We start from the raw sequence: 20,245 nt of genomic DNA, 5'->3' as shown, positions 1-20,245 counted from the left end.
ATTCGTATGGGTTACTGAGTAAATAAACTCGAATCAAAGTTCACGTTAACCAAGGATTAGCTTAATCGGGTTTTGAACAACTGGGTTCTGGCCGGAGCTTAGCCTGCAGAACAGGCGTGATTTTTTGGCGTTTTTCAGGCAGGTGAGTCCAACCTCGTTCCCAGGGTCTCTCCTCTTCACGCCCCCTCGCTCCTTGTCCTTGGGGCGTGAAGAGGAGAGACCCTGGGAATGAGGTTTACGCAAGTCACGCACTACGGGAGGGCGCGGAAAAAATTCAGGGCCCGGTTGTTCGAAAGTCAGTTAACGCTAATCCACGATTAAAGGATAACCGAGGTTTTTACTCGCTCGTTAAAAATGTTTCTTTTAGCTAATTTCAAAGTTCGCGTTAACCCAGGATTAGCTTAATCGGGCTTTGAACAACTGGGCCCAGGACCTCTCTCAGCTTTTGCGCCTGCACTCACTTCGTTCAGCGGATACACATAACACCCCATCGAACCTCTGCGGAGGAAAGAGGCCCAGGACTTTAAGATAGGACGACTATGGACTACAGTAGGACGCGCCAGGCCATACAAATCGTGGACTGGCGCGAGTACGCTGAAAGGGCACGAAAATCGAAGTTCATTTTGACACTAAGATTTCCACCACGCGATGTTAGACTACAGATGAGAAAATAATAAGAAATAATAGAAGGCACACTTGGAGTACATTAAAAGACAATTGTTTATTTCTGTGCCAGAGATTACAGAGTGAAAACATAAGCTTCTTACTTAAAGCCTGCCGCACACTTGAGGAAAGAGCTGAGCAAACTGCCTCGCGAGGCCAAGCAAGACAATCAGCTCAGCTGTTTCCTCAAATGTGCGGTTGAGTTTTCATGAGAATTTCGCCTCGCGAGCCGAAATCTCAAATATCAAACATGATAGATATTTTCCTCACGGCCTCGCAAGGCGAAAAACTCATCAAAAAGCAACCGCACACATGATGAAACAGCTGAGCTAATCGCCTTGCGAGGCAGTTTACTCAAGTGCGCGGCAGGCTTAATTCTCACTAAATTTCGCGATCTTGAAAAAATCGCGAAATGCAGAACACGCGAAGAATAAACTCGCAAAATTTAATACTATATTAATAAAATTCAACCTGTTGTTTTATTACTGTTATTGTAACATGTCTCAGCTTCATGTTTAGGAGTTTTTTGCTTGATTTTGTCCATTAGTTATCTCCCAGTGCATCACTCTCGCTGTCAAAACTGTCCTCTGCCGCTAAGTTCTTCAAAATCTCAATTGTGCAGTCGCACAACTTCAACGCCTTTCCCACCTGTTCTGTTACTGGATAGTTCGCCAACATTATACAAGTTGAACGAATTGGGATACTCGCGACGTTGTACAAGTAAGGCGAACTTATACACTCGCTTGCAAAAACGTTGACACCTAAAAAGCATACCAGTGAACGATGAGACCCAATGGCTTTATGGGTATCAGTGTACTAAATTTATCTGCATAATATTTTATTCTCGTGCGACAGTCGATTACCAAAATTTGTTGCATGTGGTGAATGGTGGAAACTGTCCAAGCTTTCCTCAAAGTGTCCTAGTTGGCCAACAAGGGCCAATTTTTAAACACTACCCACAAATCCGTCGGGTCTTATCGTTCATGGTTTATGCTTTTAAGGTGTCAACGTCTTTGCAATCGAGTGTATAAACAAATCCGAAAACGAGCAAGGACACTTTTGCTGTTGCTGTGGGTGTCCGTCCAGGGGACGACAATACGTGTTTATCTAGCACGTGTTTATCAGGAGGGTGTCTATATTGAGCGGGTGGACAAACACAATCGTCTGTAATACGGTGATTACATTCAGTGGGTGCCAATTACGGTCAATCCACGTCACACGTGACCAGTATTTCAGAGAATGAAATGAACATTCGAATTTCTCTTTGTAATGTCCGACGTGTAAATGGAATGTTGAACATTTCTCTGGAAATCGTTCCAAAAAGACGCATTAACTGGAAAAAAAAAAAAAAAAAGATTCAAAATACTTGGGAAATTGGGAAACAATTGTTATTCTTGAAATTTTTAATGCTGTGTGGTAAAGAAAAATTGATAGCTTTATACCATCAATAAACTAGGGAAATTTATACGGGAACTCTGAAATCTCGTTGCCGATTTTCAAAACTGACAGGTAAATTTCAAAACTCCATTAAAATTTAAAAAAATATCGTTTACGCATGACGTGGGTTAACTGTAAGCGCTACTGGGATGAATAAAAATAGACGAGTAACCAGGATTATAACTCATTCGTTAAAGACTGCAGTCTCGTAGCCGAAAGCTTATGTTTCCAAAACAGCTACTGATCAGCAGGAGAACGTTTTTACATTTTTAAAAGACGCTACTGGAATGTTTGTATTTTGTGAGTTTTAACTCATAACGTATAGAATAATGCACAGCCACATACGGTGATACATGAAGAGACAGCACACCTCAAGTTCACTCAATCAATTATCATGTAATTTTTATAGTGACCAAGAAGTAGCGCCTCCCTACTCAAATCCTCTTGACAAGTCCAACAGATGTGATTTTCAACATGACCAGACTCTGATCTCACCCTTTGTTGGGGTTCTAGGGTCCAAAGTGTAGCTTTCTCTAAAAGTGTTATCACGAATACAATCTGCAGCATCCTTGTGGGATACAAAACGTGTTACATTGTTTACAACCATAACACCTCTCCCCTCTTTGAAAGTTTACGTGTCTGCTCAAATGTCTAGCTGTGATAAAACTCTTGCCAACACAAGTTTGCATTCATAAGGATTCTCTCCAATATGGACTCTTTCATGTCTCGTTAAATTCCCTGCTACAGTAAAACACGTGCCACACTGTTTGCATTCATAAGGCGCCTTTCCAGTATGGACTCTCTCATGTCTCCTTAGCCTTCCTGATAAACTAAAACACTTGCCACACTGTTTGCATTCATGAGGCCTCCCACCAATATGGATACTTTCATGTTTCCTTAAGGTGCCTGCTTGACAAAAACGCCTGCCACACTTTTTACATTCATAAGGCTTCTCTCCAGTATGGACTCTTTCATGTCTCCTTAGGTCTCCTGCTCGACTAAAACACTTGCCACACTGTTTGCATTCATGAGGCTTCTCTCCAGTATGAACTATTTCATGTATTCTTAGAGTTCCTCCTTCACCAAAACACTTGCCACACTGTTTGCATTCATAAGGCAACTCTCCAGTATGGACTCTTTCATGTCTCCTAAGCCTTGCTGATAAAGCAAAACACTTGCCACACTGTTTGCATTCATGAGGCTTTTCACCAGTATGGACACTTTCATGTTTCCTTAAGGTCCCTGTTCGACAAAAACTCTTGCCACACTGTTTACATTCATAAGGCTTCTCTCCAGTATGGACTCTTTCATGTCTCCTTAGGTCTTCTGCTCGACTAAAACATTTGCCACATTGTTTGCATTCATAAGGCTTCTCTCCAGTATGGCCTCTTTCATGTCTCCTTAGGTCTCCTGCTTGACAAAAACATTTGCCACACTGTTTGCATTCATAAGGCTTCTCTCCACTATGCACTCTTTCATGTCTCCTTAGATTTCCTGATAAACTAAAACACTTGCCACACTGCTTGCATTCATAAGGCTTCTCTCCACTATGGACTCTTTCATGTATCCTTAGAGTTCCTCCTTCACCAAAACACTTGCCACACTGTTTGCATTCATAAGGCTTCTCTCCAGTATGAACTCTTTCATGTTTCCTTACAGCTCCTGCTTGGGTAAAACACTTGCCACACTGTTTGCATTCATAAGGCTTCTCCCCACTATGGACTCTTTCATGTCTTCTTAAATTTACTGCTTCAGGAAAACACTTGCCACACTGTTTGCATTCATAAGGCTTCTCTCCAGTATGGACTCTTTCATGTCTTCTTAGAACTTCTGCACCCCAAAAAGTCTTACCACACTGTTTGCATTGATAAGGTTTCTTCCAAGTATGGACTCTTTCGTGTATCCTTAGATCTGCTGCATTCTCAACACACTTGCCACACAGCTTGCATTTGTAAGCATTCAAGCGGCAACCTTTTAGTATTCTTGGCATTCTTCTTTACTGCTGTTTAATATCTGAAAAGTAATTAAAAACCACCTTCTGAATATTCCTAAAAATCTACATAAAATAAAGAATAGGATCATGCTATCGCCATTTTGGTATGTTATGTTTGTTTCTCCCAAAAAAGCAAATCTTGCATTTAAAGCCTTTATAACGGCTCCAAAGCATTAAGTTGGTAATATTTGGTGTGACTGGTTGGTCGTGTTTCTGCTGTGTTTATGGAATGTCAAAGACTGATATTGCACATTATAAGGAAAATGATCTTATGTTGGACGTTTGTCAAATCAATCTAGTTTCATTGTCTAATGGCTGGTATTTTGACGTGACTTTGTTAAAGTCATTTTAAGCATGCAATTGCAGAAAGGGCTGGATACAGAACTGGTATTTGTTTCAGAATAGTTTAACCAGCTAAAATGAAAGAAGCCCTGATCACAGGTTAGTTGCAACTTGTTCATATCCCGCTATAATGCCATGGCAACAGCACACATATGCAGATCAAAGAATCATTGGCAGCACCCCCAGGGGGAATACTCAGTGACAAGGAGGTAGGAAAGTCATCAAGTTGCTAGACCCATAAAGTCCTACTAGACTATTTCAAAAAATGTTCTGCTGTTTATATGAAATTACAAGTTATGGAATAAATGTGACAATAAATTTTTCCCAACACACTACAAAACAGCTTCAGTTACAGTGCTCTTTATGAGTATCTAGACTAGCCTACATAATAGTCATTCCATTTTCAACTGAATACAAGAAGTGAAGGAGGCTTCTAGCTTTTCTAGAGAGAAGGAGTAAAAACACCTGGTACTGATACTGATCACAAAACGTTTGCTGAAAGGATTTTCGGCCAAGAACAAGAAACAATGGAGCATTTTGATTGCCTTCGAAGGAAATACAGTCTAAGCTCTCCTTGCAACCACTCTCATAAGCAACTATCTCTAGCAACTACCACCAATGTGAAACCCTGTTTGAATTGTCACTTAAACTCTCTAATCAAAAGCACTGGTAACCGAGCGCTCCCAAAAGCAACGGCAACCACTTTAGGGATTTACCAACTGGTCTTTTCCTTTGTTTTTAAGCTCTCGTAAGCGATCACTCAATGATTCTGATACTTTTATTAAAGAGTAACATTTATACACTTTCCATTCACATTTACAGTAATAAAGCACTGACTGATAATGTTCATAGATAAAGATCTCGAATTTAAAATTCAAGATGATTTACAGCTGGATCGAGAATGTTACCCTGAGACAGAGGTAGAAAAGCTCTGGTAAGTGACCAGCTTCTATTGTTTCAGCTTATGGTCGCTTACAAGAGTGAATTCTTGTAAGTGACCAGCTGTAGTTACAACCACTTATTCCAATTCCCGAGGTGGTCACTTACGAGCGCTTCCACTGTAAAAGACTTTGAAATATAATTTATTATCTGCTCACCCCATAAACATCCTGTTCTTTTCTAGATGGAAAATCGTGGATACCAAAGAAATTCCTGTTCATTTAATTAAATGGCATGTTCAAAACACAGTCTGTTCAACTGGCATAAACAAAGGCATGAAATTCTTTAACTGCCACATTATATGACAACAAAAAAAAAAACAAACAAACAGCTGTCTCTTACAAATGATGTAACATTAGGCAACAACATGCAATAATTTATTTTATTTTTTTCTAAAGCATCTCAGCGGGCTGGAATCCCAAATCCTCAAATCTAATTGGCTAATCGCGCGCTCGTAACCGGTCAAGCTTTTTACGATACAGACCACGGTCCTGATTTTTATTTTTTATCTGTATTCAGTAGTTTAGCCCTCAAGAGTGTACAGTTTCCAGGTAGGGTGTACAACTGTATTTCAAAAGTCCAAATTTACCAAAAATATAATCCTACCCACTTGGGAAAAAATGGTCCCCAGACAAAAAAGGAAAACTCAACTTTATTCCGCTGACATGAGAATTTGTATGGGGACATTCCTCCTAATTCAGTCAGCCTGCATCTTTCATACACCTTGCACAAGTTTTATGACTTCGAAAATCACAAATTAGTCCAAGTAAAATTGATTCATATTTTAAAATAATAATAATATTTCACAAGAAAGCTAAAAGAGCTTCAAAGCCTCATTTTTTCCTATTGTACATGAAATTGTATGCCTCGCTTATTTTTTAAACCTTTCTCCTGGAGCAATAAACCTTTGTCACTCAGCGGCCATGTTGAGTCTCAGGAGAATAAAAAGCTTTGTTTTTGCATGACAAGCCTTGCACTAAATTCTGATAAAGGTCTATTGAGCTAATTGAATAGTTTTAGTCAGAAAGATAGAGTGAAATTGCTTAGCTGACTTTCTCTTATGCTACTTGACATCATAATGTAATGACCGATGCGTCACAGAGCCCTGACTGCAGACACTTTGTCTCTGCTTTGTCTCTGTTGAAAGCAATTGTCCAGACAGATTGTACTGCACGTAACAATTTACCATCTTGCACGCATCGCTGATTTTACGAATTATCACATGCAGCAATATAAAATTTTTTATTCAAACACAAGGTATCCTCTAAATTATGCCCTTTCTTTTAGATAAACTGGCTTGGAAATCAACTTTGATAAAAATTACCATCTCTCAGCGGACAAACTGTCAATTTCTTGGCTGTGTTGCCTTGAAATGTTGTCAGAATTCAAAATAATTTCAACGTTTTTTGTTATTGACATCTAACAAAATGCAACTTTATCTGACTCTTTTGAAGGCAAGAGGTCGCGTGTTATTGGTAACCGCTGTAAAGACAGTGCCTACTCTAATTCTGAAGTATTTTTGCTTGGTTTATGACTCTGCAGGAAAAGCAGATCTTACCAAGGTTACTGGAATCCAAAAAGAAAATTGGGGGTAACCAAGCATTTTTAAGTGTAATTTAGCAACAATAATTCTTAAAAGTACCAAAATACAAATTAACAATGTATGGAATTTTTCACATATTGAAGCTTAATTATCTCTGAAAAATGCATGGTTGCCCCTAATTTTCTTTTCAGATTCCAATAACCCTTGCCAAGGTCTGCTTCTCTCGCGTAGATGTAAACAACACAAAAATATCTCTGTTTATGAACTGCCGTTAAGAAACCCAGCTTTCTTGGACCATCCTAAGATACACAGAACACATGCGCAGTAGCAAAAGGAGGCACCGTCCTTAATTGTAAAACGAAAAAATATATCTTGGAAATCGAGGACCGATCCCTAAGGTGCTCTATTTTATAATAAAATCAGTTGTGTAAAACCAAGAGAAAGCCAACAATTATTCTCAACAGTTCCAAACAAAAATTATCTGAAAATTGGCTAGTCATCAGACTTCCATGCCTGGTGACAAAGTGTCTATGTGCCTGAAAGGCAGAAGCCACAAAAATACATTTCTAGAAGCAGCCTTCACGCTACTGAAAAGGCAATTCATATTCTCAAGAGCTGTTTCTTGCCCAACACTTTGAAGGGAGGTTTCATGTGGATTCCCCCTGTCAGGCAAATTTTAGTACTCGTGCTTAGGTTAATTTGACTATGAGTTCAGCGACACGGCTTGTCTGCACCAAAAATGCAGCCTGATTTGAATTCAACTTTGTTTTCAACGAAGGCCTTTCTCAATAAATCTGAATAAATGAACTTTTTCGAGAATGAGTTGCACAGGAAGAACCAAAAATTATCCCTCTTGACGTATGGTGAGGCAGGTAAGCATATGTTTAAGTTACAAGTGAATTTTAGGGAAGTTTTCGAAGTGTACTACTCGAATGACGGGTCATAATCCAACCTTGCGAATACTTAACCAATATCTGCTGATGTGAAGCAGCTGTCGAGAGATAAACCGCTCAAAGCAGTTTTCGGGAGCTCCGAGAAATCATGAAAACACAGCAGAACATACCAGGTGAGCTTTTCCAGACTTTGTTGCAATTATTGTAGGTTTTTTGGAGCTTACTCGTATATTATAATGGTGACCTAGGTTTTCCCTACCTTCTCCAATATTTAAAGGTATTCTTTGCTTGACGCCGTCACCCGAGGACCTCTACCATGGTTAAAAGTAAACTGAGCAGCCTGTCTTACCTGCAAACAAAGAAATCTTGCCCCTCGCTCGAACAATCATCCAACACAACACTCTTTTGAGAAGAAAATATGGACGATTGTGTAGCGGGCGGTTACCCAGCAGTTTGGATCATCGATTGGGACTGAGGCCCAGGTTCGAGTTCAACCTCGTTCCCAGCGTCTCTCCTCTGCCGGATGCGAGCTCTAAGAACATAATACTTGTCTTTCAGACGAACTGAGCAACAGAGCTGAAAACAACTGCAAGAGGCCAAAGCTCTCGAAAGCGAGAGACAACAGTGATGGCAGGTTCAAAGTACGAAACCACAGGTAGCCCAAGCTCAATATCAGAGAACCGTTGAATTATAAGGATTTGTATGGGAATACAACGGATTTATGTAAAACGGTAGAAACTAACATCGTTTTTTCAATAACATCAACTTACCCTGTTTCTACTTGCAGTTTGTGTTACTCTGCAATCTCACCGCAGGTTAATAGCATCAACATGAAATCACGAGTAACGAATTCCACGGATCCTATGTCTTCCTATGTCTTTATTTTGCGCTGTCTCCTAAAGACGCACATCTATTAGACTCTCATATACGTGATAAACGAACAGCCTGCAACCTCACTGCAGATCACAGGCAGCCCAAGCTCAATATCAGAGAACTGTTGAATCATAAGGATTTGTATGTAAAATGGCAGAAAATAACATTGTTTTGTCAATAAAATCAACTTACCCTGTTTCTAGTTGTATTCTTTGTCATTTACCAGCTTTTTAAGCCAATTCGAAGCGATTTCGGTGAGTTAGCAACATTCGGGTTTCCACTGTTAAGTGTAACGAAAGGCCGAACAGTATTTCAGCCATGCCCGAAGCACGAAACGGAATAAATCCGTTGAAATCATCCCTAGTGTCCCAATTCCTTCATAGAATCAAAGTAGAGATGCATACCTATCCTGCCAGTGCACCTCCGACTCAATTGAAGCTGTATCACGTTTGCTAGAAAGTTTTTCTTTCAAGTCAGATTTCGAAAGATGCGCGGCCAGAACGCCATGGACACATTGAACGTTCGAACAGCACGCTGGGTAACAAAAGTTCCCTGGCACGGGGGGGACAGCGGCCAGCATGCAGTTGTCCACAGGAAAACAGATTTGTTCCCGGGGTCTTCTCGTGTCCTTTTAGTCAAGACCGTCAAAAGACCATTGTTTCCATCGACCAATCAAAATTACTACTAGACTATTCAACCTAAATTTCCGGTACAGAATCAAATATATGGACAACCTGTTGTCCTTTTTCCTAGAAATTTGGAAATTCCGGGAATTTTCCGTTCCATTGGTCATACCCTGACTGAGGATATCAACCAGTTGAATATTTTTGTTCCATTCAAACTTAAAAAAAACCATTGTGACTGTTCCAATAAAAAGAGAAGTTGGCATGACGTGTAAGAAATAATGCAAGAAAAGTGAAGTTTCTACTGACACATTCCAATCAAGCAGTATTCGGTCTTAACAAGTAATTCGTTCTTCCAGTTGTAGGTAAGGCTTTCGTTCAGGTGTTGTTTTGAACGCAAGTGAATGCTGTACGATTCGCCAGTGAAAAATCTAGTGTCATGGAATCTCATCTCACAAAAATCGCCCCCACGACAGAGTCAGGAAAGAGCTCTGGGGGCGAGTATCCATTGAGCGCCTCTTTAAAAACGGGTGGCGGGAAAAAGCCTGCATTATAATAGCACATTCGTATACACCATCCCTTTTCGTTATCAATTGAGTCGTTTCTTTTGTGTTCACTTGTCGCCTTTTGTTTTATTCGTTTCTTTCAATCAATCCTAATCATACCTGTCATTCGATGAGTTTCCTTTGTAAAGGCTACCGAATTATTACTAATCATATGACAAACTTTGTTCACACTTATTTTTCGACGTAGCAGTACCAGTTAAAAGGCTAATTAGCTTGCATGGCGTGTTGGAATGCACGAAACATGAGGATTTTTAGCATATGATATATTCAAATTTACCAGTATTCGAGTTTGAAAAGTTATTCATTCAGATTGACGGTTAACTCAGATCTTGGTTTATGAACGAAAATGAGTGCTGATCGATTCGCAAAGTTGAAAATCACCAGTGAATCCACCGCCTTCACTGACCTTCCGTGATTCAATATATCAAAGAAAGATAAGTATTTTTGTTGTTGTTGTTGTTGTTGTTGTTGTTATCCAGTTTGATAGGTTTAATCTTGAGAATGTTATAATGTACATTCCAGGATAACGGTTTTGGTTTTCTTCGATTTCACTTGGCGTCACTTGCAAGCCGTCCTTAATCCTGACCAGGCAGGCACACCGATAGACGTAAATGACACTCCACATTTGCCAAAACATTTAAATCCTGGAATCTGTGGTGGAATTACGATTCGCGTCCTACAGTCAAAGTGAAGTGTTAACAGCCAACTCTGCGGGAGCAGTTGTGATGTTTGCTGTGGACTCGATTAACGCGGCACATGACGTGGTTTCCGGCTGGATCCTCAGTTGCAAAGAGAACAGAAGAACAGTTCTCTAAATTATAAAACATACTAGAAACGTGCAGCCCGTGGGCTGCCTAAAGTCTCTTTGTTTGTCTACAGGAATCACCAGCAAATCTCATGTGACAGCCTCGAGCGTGATGCACAACAGCAGGTTTTCCTTTAAGAGTTTCTATGAAAAAGTGTGTTTTTGCCCGATCTTTTGTTGATTTAGGTGGATGGCCAAATTCTTGTTGATAGTTTTAATTGGATGTCCTTTGCACGTGAGAACAGTGACTAAAAAATTTCCTTGGGGCATACAAAACCGACAACAAAACAGACATAACAATAAAACAGAGCTAAAACATGCTGTTGTGCATCACGTTGAAAACAACGAATAAACTATGGAGTAGGTACAGGAGAGAAAAGCAGACTAGAGGCGCTTTCCATTTGTCCGAACTGGCTGGCCGAAGACTGGTTATTCTGCTGAATAAAAGCAAGAACTGGCTCCTGTGCTACACCTTTAAGCTCCTTCAAATTGGGGCAAACCGTTTCCAAAATGTGCATTTTGAAGAATCTTTAGAGCTAACTCTTCAAAATTTCTCGTTCTATTTTCAAACTGATTGGCCAAGCTAGTCCTTTCTGGCAAATGGAAAGCACTCTAGTGTACAAGGAAAAATCAGCGCTTTAATAACAATAAAGAAGATTGGGAAGAAAGAGTACTCGGAGATATTAGTGACGGGGAGCCGCGAACGTTTGAAATTGGCGATAAGGAACTATTTTGGTGTTAGAAATTTTTTGGCGAACTACGGCTTTATGCAGAAAATTATGAACCCTTTTCCGTTAAGTACTGGGAAGTTGGACGTTTTAGGGATTCACTTTTAGTACGCTTCCAACAAGCCACCCGTCACTAATATACCTGAGTATACCCAGTCAAGAGCAGCCAACATTGCTCCATGCTGACCCATGGGTACCCATGGACCAACAAAGGCACGCATAAACCAATATTGGCATATGAGGGTACGCATGGACCAATATTGGCCAATATAGGTGACCATAAACTAATATTGGTCAATATAGGCACCCATGGAAAAGTATTGGCCAATATGGGTAGCCGTACACCAATATTGGCCAATATAGGTACCCAGGAAGCAATATTGGCCAATATAGGTAGCCATATACCAATATTGCCCAATACAGGTAACCAAAAACCAATATTAGCTAATATGGGTACCTAGGGACCAATATTGGCCAATATAGGTACCTATGGACCAATATTGTCCAATATGGGTACCCATGCAACAATATTGGCCAATATAGGTCATTGCGTACCCATATTAGCCGATATTGGTCCATGGGTACCCATAAAGGCCAATATTGGTCCCTGGGCACTAATATTGGCCAATATAGGTACCCAGGGACCAGTATTGGCCAATATGGGACCATGGATGCCATTATTGGCCAATATGGGTAACCGGCGACCAATATTGGCCAATATTGGTCCATGGGTACCTATATTGGCCAATATGGGTGCCCAGGGACCCATATTGACCAATATTAGTGCCCAGAAACCAATATTGACCAATACAGGTCTCTGGGTACCCATATTGGCCAATATTGGTCCCTGGGCACCCATATGAGCCAATATTAGTGCCGAGGGACCCATATTGACCAATATTAGTGCCGAGGGATCCATATTGACCAATATAGTCCCTGGGTACCCATATTGGCCAATATAGGTACCCATGGACCAATATTGCCCAATATTGGTCTATGGGTACCAATATTGGCCAATATTGGTCCCTTAGCATTCATATTGGCCAATAGTGGTCCCTGGCCAGCCATGTTGGCCAATATGTGTACCCAGTGGCCAATGTTGGCCAATATTGGGCACTAGCTACCTATATTGGCCAATATTGGTCCCTGAGCACCCCTATTGGCCAATATTATATTAGTGCCGAGGGATCCATATTGACCAATATAGTCCCTGGCCACCCATGTTGGCCAATATGGGTACCCAGTGGCCAATGCTGGCAATATATTGACCACTGGCTACCTATATTGCCCAATAGTGGTCCCTGGCTACCCATGTTGGCCAATATGGGTACCCAGTGGCTAATATTGGCCACTGGCTACCTATATTGGCCAATATTGGTTCCTGGGCACCCATTTTGGCCAATATGGGTACCCAGGGACCCATACTGGCCAATATGGGTACCCAAGGAACCATACATGGCAATGTTTGTACCCATGGACCAATATTGGCCAATATGGGTATACATGGACCAATACTTGCCAATATGGGTGCCCAGGGACCAATATTGGCCAATATGGGTACCCATAGCCTGTTCCAGGCTCCTAGAGAGATGCGCGAAGAAGAGTGCGAGGGGACGAAAACGAGGGGGGAATGGGGGAGAGAAAGAGAGGGAAAGAAGAGGAGCCTGTAATCATTTTCTTAAACACCTCATGCCGGTATACCAGCTCCCGGTATACCTTCTGATTGGTCAGTTTTGACAGTTGACATATCACACGAAAGATATCGCGAAAGAATCTGAGAGAGTCGAAATGGCGAGTGTGTCACACGTGCGTGGTTTTGATGAGTTTAATGCAGTTTTAGAGAATTGTCTTCGAGATTTTCCGCAAATTAAAGTACTCAGGAAGGAGCAAATAGCTCTCGAAAGCGAGAGACAACAATGATAAGCTTTGAAAGACGAAGATCTATTAGACACTCATAGCCGTGATAAACAAACATCCTGCGGCAATTTCAATCTTCCCACAGCGATATACAATAGCATGAGCATGAATTTACGAGAAAAGAAATCCACGGATCCTGTGTCTTCACAGATAAAATTTATTTAGCTCTACCTGAAATCTTGCAGTTAATCCGAGCTGATAAACTTTAACAAATGATCAAAAGGGAAGAATCTCTTATACAAAAGGAAAATCGCTTGTAAAAGCAAAACTGAGAAGGCTTTTATCAAAACAACGGACACACAGTGGGAGTCGTGCAGGTCTGTTAACGGAATAACCCCATTTTAACATTAAACGTGCCATAAATTCTGGCCAGGGTCCTCGCACAAGTGAGGCAGCTGACGCTGAAAAGCTCTTCGTTTCTTAAAAGCTTGCGAAGACACAACCAAGCGAAGACACAACATCGGCCAACACTAGACATGACTAGAGTCACTAGACTCTCGTCGTTCGATAACGTCGCGTTAAGTTTCTTATTTCGAACGGCGTTGAACAAGGACACCCGGGGAACTTTCCAAGACACGTCAAATTTTTTTGGCAAAATCTACAGGATTTTGAGGGTTGAAATCCCAAACCCGGAGAACCTTTCGGTGTCCGCGACATCGAAGCGATGTATGGACAACCGCGCGAACTCGAGAACTCGAGCAAGCAATCAAAACCCGTGACAATGAAAAGTTTGACATTTTGACATGTTGACACATTTTGGAAAAAGTGGGCGGCATGAGGTGTTTAAGAAAATGATTACAGGCTCCTCTTCTTTCCCTCTTTTTCTCTCCCCCATTCCCCCCTCTTTTTCGTCCCCTCACACTCTCCTTCGCGCATCTCTCTAGGAGCCTGGAACAGGCTAGGGTACCCAAGGACCAATATTGGCCAATATTGTTGCATGGATGCCCACGTTGGCCAATATTAGTGCCTGGGTACCCATATTGGACAATATTGGTCCATAGGTATCTATATTGGCCCGATTGGTCCCTGGGTACCCATATTGGCCAACATGGGCATCCATGCAACAATATTGGCCAACATTGGTCCCTGGGCACCCATATTGGACGATATTGGTCCATAGGTATCTATATTGGCCCGATTGGTCCCTGGGTACCCATGTTGGCCAATATTGGTATTTGGTTACTTATATTGGCCAATATTGCAATTGGTATATGGCTAACCATATTGGGCAATATTGCTTCCTGGGTACCAATATTGGCCAATATTGGTTTATGGCTACGCTTATTGGCCCATACATTTCCATGGGTGCCTATATTGACCAATAATAGTTCATGGGTACCTATATTGGCCAATATTGGTATATGGCTACCAATATTGCTTCCTGGGTACCTATATTTGCCAATATTGGTTTATGGCTACCCATATTGGCTAATACTTTTCCATGGGTGCCTATATTGACCAATGTTAGTTCATGGATACCTATATTGGCCAATATTGGTCCATGCGTTCCCTTATTTGCCAATATTGGTTCATGCGATCCTATGTTGGCCAATATTGGTCCATGGGTACCCATATTGTAGGGTTGAAAATTGCCAGTATGGGTCACCATGGCGCAATGTTGGCTGCTCTTGACTGGGTACTCAGGTATATTAGTGACGGGTGGCTTGTTTTGAACGTACTAAAAGTGAATCCCCAAAACGTCCAACTTCCCAGTACTTAACGGAAAAGGGTTCATATTTTTCTGCATAAAGCCCTAGATAGAGGTCGCTACCAATATTTTTTTGTCCACACAATAGTTCGTCAGAAAATTTCTAACACCAAAATAGTTCCTTATCGCCAATTACAAACGTTCGCGGCTCCCCGTCACTAATATCTCCGAGTACTTCTTTCTTCCCAATCTTTTATTGTTATTAAAGCGCTGATTTTTTCTTGTGCTAGAGTGCTTTCCATTTGCCAGAACAGATCAGCTTGGCCAATCAGTTTGAAATAGAACGAGAAATTTTGAAAAGTTAGCTTTAAAGATTCTTCATAATGCAGAATTTGGAAATGGTTTGCCCCAATTTGAAGGAGCTTGAAGGTGTAGCACCGGAGCCATTTCTTGAAAATCGTGCTTTTATTCAGCGGAATAACCACCCTTTGGCCAGCCAGTTCGGACAAACGGAAAGCGCCTCTAGTTTGTCATTTTTTTCCTGTACCTACTCCATAGTATATTCGGTCTTTTCAACGTGATGCACAACAGCATGTTTTAGCTCTGTTTTGTTGTCGTTTTTGTATGCCACAAGGAAATTTTTTAGTCACTGTTGACACGAGCAAAGAACATCCAATTAAAACTATGAACAAGAATTTGGCCATGCACTTGTATCAGCATAAGATCGAACAAAAACACACTTTTTTATTGAAACTTTTCAGTAAAGGAAAAGCTGCCGTTGTGCGTCACGCTCGAGGCAGTCACATGATATGTGCTGGCGATTCCTGTAGACAAACGAAAAGACCTGAGGCAGCCCACGGGCTGCACTTTTTTCAGTATGTTTTATTATTCAGAGAACCGTTCTTCTGTTCTCTTTGCAACTGAGGATTCAACCGGGAACCACGTCATCCCGGGCACGTCATGTGCCGCGTTAATCGAGTCCGCAGCAAGCATCACAACTGCTCCCGCAGAGTTGGCTGTTAACGTAGGACGCGAATCATGTAATTCCACCACAGATTCTGCGGATTAAATCTTCTGATGCAGAGTGTCATTTACGTCTACCGGTGTGCCTGCCTGATAAAGAATAAGGACGGCTTGCAAGTGACGCCAAGCGAAATCGACGAAAGCCAAGAAAACCAAGACCGTTAGCCTGCAATGTACATTGTAACATACTCGAGATTAAGCCATAAAACTGGATAACAACAACAGCAACAACAACAACAAAAATACTTATCTTTCTTTGATATATTGACCCACGGAAGGTGAACGCGATGGATTCAATGGTGCCTTTCAACTTTGAGAATCGAACAGCACTCACTTTCGTTCATAAACCAAGATCTGAGTTAACCGTCAATCTGAATGAATAACTTTTCAAACTCGAATACTGCTAAATTTGAATATATTATATGCTAAGAACTTCATGTTTCGTGCATTCCGACTTGTCATGCAGGCTAATTTGCTTTTTTATTGATACTGCTACGTCGAACAATTAGTGTGAACAAAGTTTGTCAAATGATTAGTAATAATTTGGTAACCTTTACAAAGGAAACTTATGGAATGACAGGTATGATTAGGGTTGATTGAAAGAAACGAAAAAACAAAAGGCGACAAGTGAACACAAAAGAAACGACTCCATTGACAACGAAAAGCATTTAGTATACGAATGTGCTTTTATACGGGCTTTTTTCCCGCCACCATGTTTTAATTCAGTAAAGTGGCGCTCAATGGATACTCTTCCCCAGAGCTCTTTCCTGAGTCTGTGTTGGGGCGATTTTGTGTGATGAGATTCCATGGGACTAGATTTTTCACTGGCACTGTAAGTTGCGATTCGTGCAGCATTCACTTTCGTTCAAATCAACACTTAAACCAAAGCTCGGCGACTGGGAAGAACGAATTGCTTGTCAAGGTACGAGTACTGCTGGGCATGATACCATTTCGCCGAATGCCCAGGGCCCGGTTGTTCGAAAGCCGATAAACCTTAATCCGCGATAAAAAATTAACGGAAGGTTTTCTGCTCGCTCGTTAAAATTGTTTTTTAACTCTAATTTTAAGCCAGCGGTAAAGAAAAGTCAACGTCAAAACTGAGGGACCAAAATCTTTTTGAAAAATCTTTATTGTTGTGTAATTAAACTCTAACCAGAGTTGTTGTTAATCCAGAATTAGCGGGCTTTGAATAACTGGGCCCAGCCCCAGTTTCTTACGGGATTTAAAAATTACACTCGCGTTTTCTGAATAAATTTGCGATAATTTCTAGTCATTTAGTTTGTGTAATGTGGTCGAACTATCCAGGAGTTAACGTGGTAGGATCGACTTTAAGAGAAAGGAAGCTAAATCATCATGTGTTCCGAAAACCTTGAATGGTGATTACACGTCGTTGTTTTGTAGATGACGACAAAGAAAGGTATGAAAGTTTATAACGCACGTACAGAGCCAGCGTTTTGCTAATTAAAACTATTGTTTTCTGACGTTCTTGTTGTGGTCGTCGTCGTCTCTACACGTCCCAACGATAACGAAAAAGTCACCTGAAAATATATCTTTATTTCATTTATGCTGCCTCACGGATTATTTCAACTCGTTCAACATCTACAGAAACGGCGGACTACCCAGAAATAAAAATGCTGCTCCTACGACGTAAGCTCCTGGATAGTTCGACCACATTACACAAACTAAAGGCTGGTTTCCATATGATCGCAGACGATCGCAGACGATCGTAGATCGCAAACAATCGCAGACGATCGCAAAAAAGGCTGTTTCCATATAATCGCAACGATCGCAGAGCCGACCGCAGGCATACGTTTTGGTCAGCGAAAACGTCAAATATACACGCGCGTGTAGGCTGAAAAGCAAACAACATCGCGAACGTGGAAGAGCGGAAATTTTGCTGCAAGCAAATTTACTTCTTCTGTTTGTCATGATTGGGCGAGTCGTCGCCAGCTCCAAAACCGTCGAAAACATCGGTTTTGGATTCCATAACGACCTAGCCTCCCACGCAGACGTTCTTAGGGGTTCGTCACGCGTTCCTGCACCACGTGGGGCAGGAACGCGTGACGAACCCCTAAGAACGTCTGCGTGGGAGGCTAATAACGACCGTATGCAGTTCTTATGTTGGAGAAATTTGGCCTCCGCTTCCTTGGCCGATAAATGAATCTTCTGCCCGATTTTCTCCCAATAGCTGGCCTCTTTGTTCTTGTCGTTAAAATCTTTGCGGCTGCAATAATAAACACATTCATAACAGAGACCGTTCCTACAATCGAACAGACGAGCGTTGAATCGTGGGAGAGAACTCGAAATATTATGGGATGCGTTTCGATCACGGATCGCAAAACTTTGGTTTCCATATGATCGCACAATCGCTATTGATCGCAGATGATCAGATCGCAGACGATCGCAGGAGATAGAACATGGTTCTATCTTCTGCGATCGTCTGCGATCGTGATCGCAGGATCGCAGATGATCGCAGAAGTATGTTTCCATATGATCGCAGACCTCATTGCGATCTGCGATCTGCGATCCGCGATCTGCGATCATATGGAAACCAGCCTTAAATGAGTAGAATTGTAAATTTATTCAGAAAACGCGAGGGTAACTTTTAAATCACGTAAGAAACTGGGGCTGAGTATCTGGTGAAATGGAATGACCAATGGAAAGGAAAATTAGAGGAATTTCCAAATTTCCGGGAAAAACGACAACAGGTTGTCCATATATTTGATTCTGTGTCGGAAATTTAGGTTGAATAGTCCGGTAGTAACACACGAGGAGGACCCGGAACAAATCTGTTTGCCTGTAGACAACATCATGCTGGCCGCTGTTCCTCCCGTGCCAGGGAACTTTTGTTACCCAGCGTGCTGTTCGAACGTTCAATGTGTCTATGGCATTCTGGCCGCGCATCTTTCGAAATCTCAGAAGCGAGCTGACTTGAAAGAAAAACTTTCTAGCAAACGTGATACGGCTTCAATTGAGTCGGAGGTGCACTGGCAGGATAGGTATGCATCTTTACTTTGATTCTATGAAGGAATTGGGACACTAGGGATGATTTCAACGGATTTATTCCGTTTCGTGCTTCGGGCATGGCTGAAATACTGTTCGGCCTTTCGTTACACTTAACAGTGGAAACCCGAATGATGCTAACTCACCGAAATCGCTTCGAATCGGCTTGAAAAGCTGGTAAATGACAAAGAATACAAGTAGAAACAAAGTTGATTTTATTGACAAAAACAATGTTAGTTTCTACCATTTTACACAAATCCGTTGTATTGCCATACAAATCCTTATGATTCAACAGTTCTCTGATATTGAGCTTGGGCTGCCTGTGATCTGCAGTGAGGTTGCAGGCTGTTCGTTTATCACGTATATGAGAGTCTAATAGATGTGCGTCTTTAGGAGACAGCACAAAATATATGTCATCTATGAAGACATAGGATCCGTGGAATTCGTTACTCATGATTTCATGTTTATGCTATTAACCTGCGGTGAGATTGCAGGGTAACCCAAACTGCAAGTAGAAACAGGGTAAGTTGATTTTATTGAAAAAACGATGTTAGTTTCTACCATTTTACACAAATCCGTTGTATTCCCATACAAATCCTTATAATTCAACGGTTCTCTGATATTGAGCTTGGGCTGCCTGTGGTTTCGTACTTTGAACCTGCCATCACTGTTGTGACTCTCGCTTTCGAGAGCTTTGGCCTCTTGCAGTTGTTTTCAGCTCTGTTGCTCAGTTCGTGACTAAAAGACAAGTATTATGTTCTTAGAGCTCGCATCCGGCAGAGGAGAGACGCTGGGAACGAGGTTGAACTCTCCCTCTCTCTCTCTCTCTCTCTCTCTCTCTCTCTCTCTCTCTCTCTCTCTCTCTCTCTCTCTCTCTCTCTCTCTCTCTCTCTCTCTCTCTCTCTCTCTCTCTCTCTCTCTCTCTCTCTCTCTCTCTCTCTCTCTCTCTCTCTCTCTCTCTCTCTCTCTCTCTCTCTCTCTCTCTCTCTCTCTCTCTCTGGAGATTGAAAGTAGGGCACTTTCGGTCACGTGTTCTCTGTTCTTTATAACTTTCTTCAAAAGATTCATGGAATTTAATGTTTACTATTTCCTAACTGCTAACGACCAATTCAACACCCACACACAGTTTTAACTTTTTACTTGCATTTCAGAATTTTTAAGGAATTAAAAACGCATTGCCACGTTGCGTAAGTTCCCTAGTCCGTGGATGGTACTTTTAAACGGCTTTTTTAGTGATTTTTTGTGTGGA

General features: G+C 41.4%; 1 protein-coding gene and 1 long non-coding RNA gene across 3 annotated transcripts; both read right to left on the bottom strand.

Annotated features, from left to right (window-relative positions):
- Positions 1–364: 364 nt before the first annotated feature.
- LOC146460229 (uncharacterized) lies at positions 365–2,475 on the bottom strand. Its single transcript, XR_014857711.1, has 3 exons — positions 1,425–2,475; positions 523–1,393; positions 365–433 (listed from the first exon to the last, which is right to left on the bottom strand). It is a non-coding gene; the product is annotated as an uncharacterized LOC146460229 (long non-coding RNA).
- Positions 2,476–2,594: 119 nt separating this feature from the next.
- Positions 2,595–9,154, bottom strand: LOC146460228 (uncharacterized). 2 transcript variants are annotated; one of them, XM_085088508.1, is made up of 3 exons: positions 8,876–9,154; positions 8,070–8,706; positions 2,595–4,113 (listed from the first exon to the last, which is right to left on the bottom strand). In XM_085088508.1, the coding sequence occupies exon 3, from the start codon at positions 4,088–4,090 to the stop codon at positions 2,744–2,746; it is 1,347 nt and encodes a 448-aa protein (XP_084944634.1). In that variant the 5' UTR covers positions 4,091–4,113; positions 8,070–8,706; positions 8,876–9,154; the 3' UTR covers positions 2,595–2,743. The 2 variants fall into 2 exon arrangements, with proteins under 2 accessions (XP_084944634.1, XP_084944633.1); XM_085088507.1 differs by having other exon boundaries at positions 8,160–8,706.
- Positions 9,155–20,245: the final 11,091 nt, after the last annotated feature.

This window comes from Pavona decussata, unplaced genomic scaffold (genome assembly GCF_977016875.1).
Source record: "Pavona decussata unplaced genomic scaffold, jaPavDecu1.1 SCAFFOLD_214, whole genome shotgun sequence".
Taxonomy (NCBI): Eukaryota; Metazoa; Cnidaria; class Anthozoa; order Scleractinia; family Agariciidae; genus Pavona; species Pavona decussata.
Note: the sequence above shows the minus strand (reverse complement) of the source record. Positions and strands in the feature narration are given on the sequence as shown.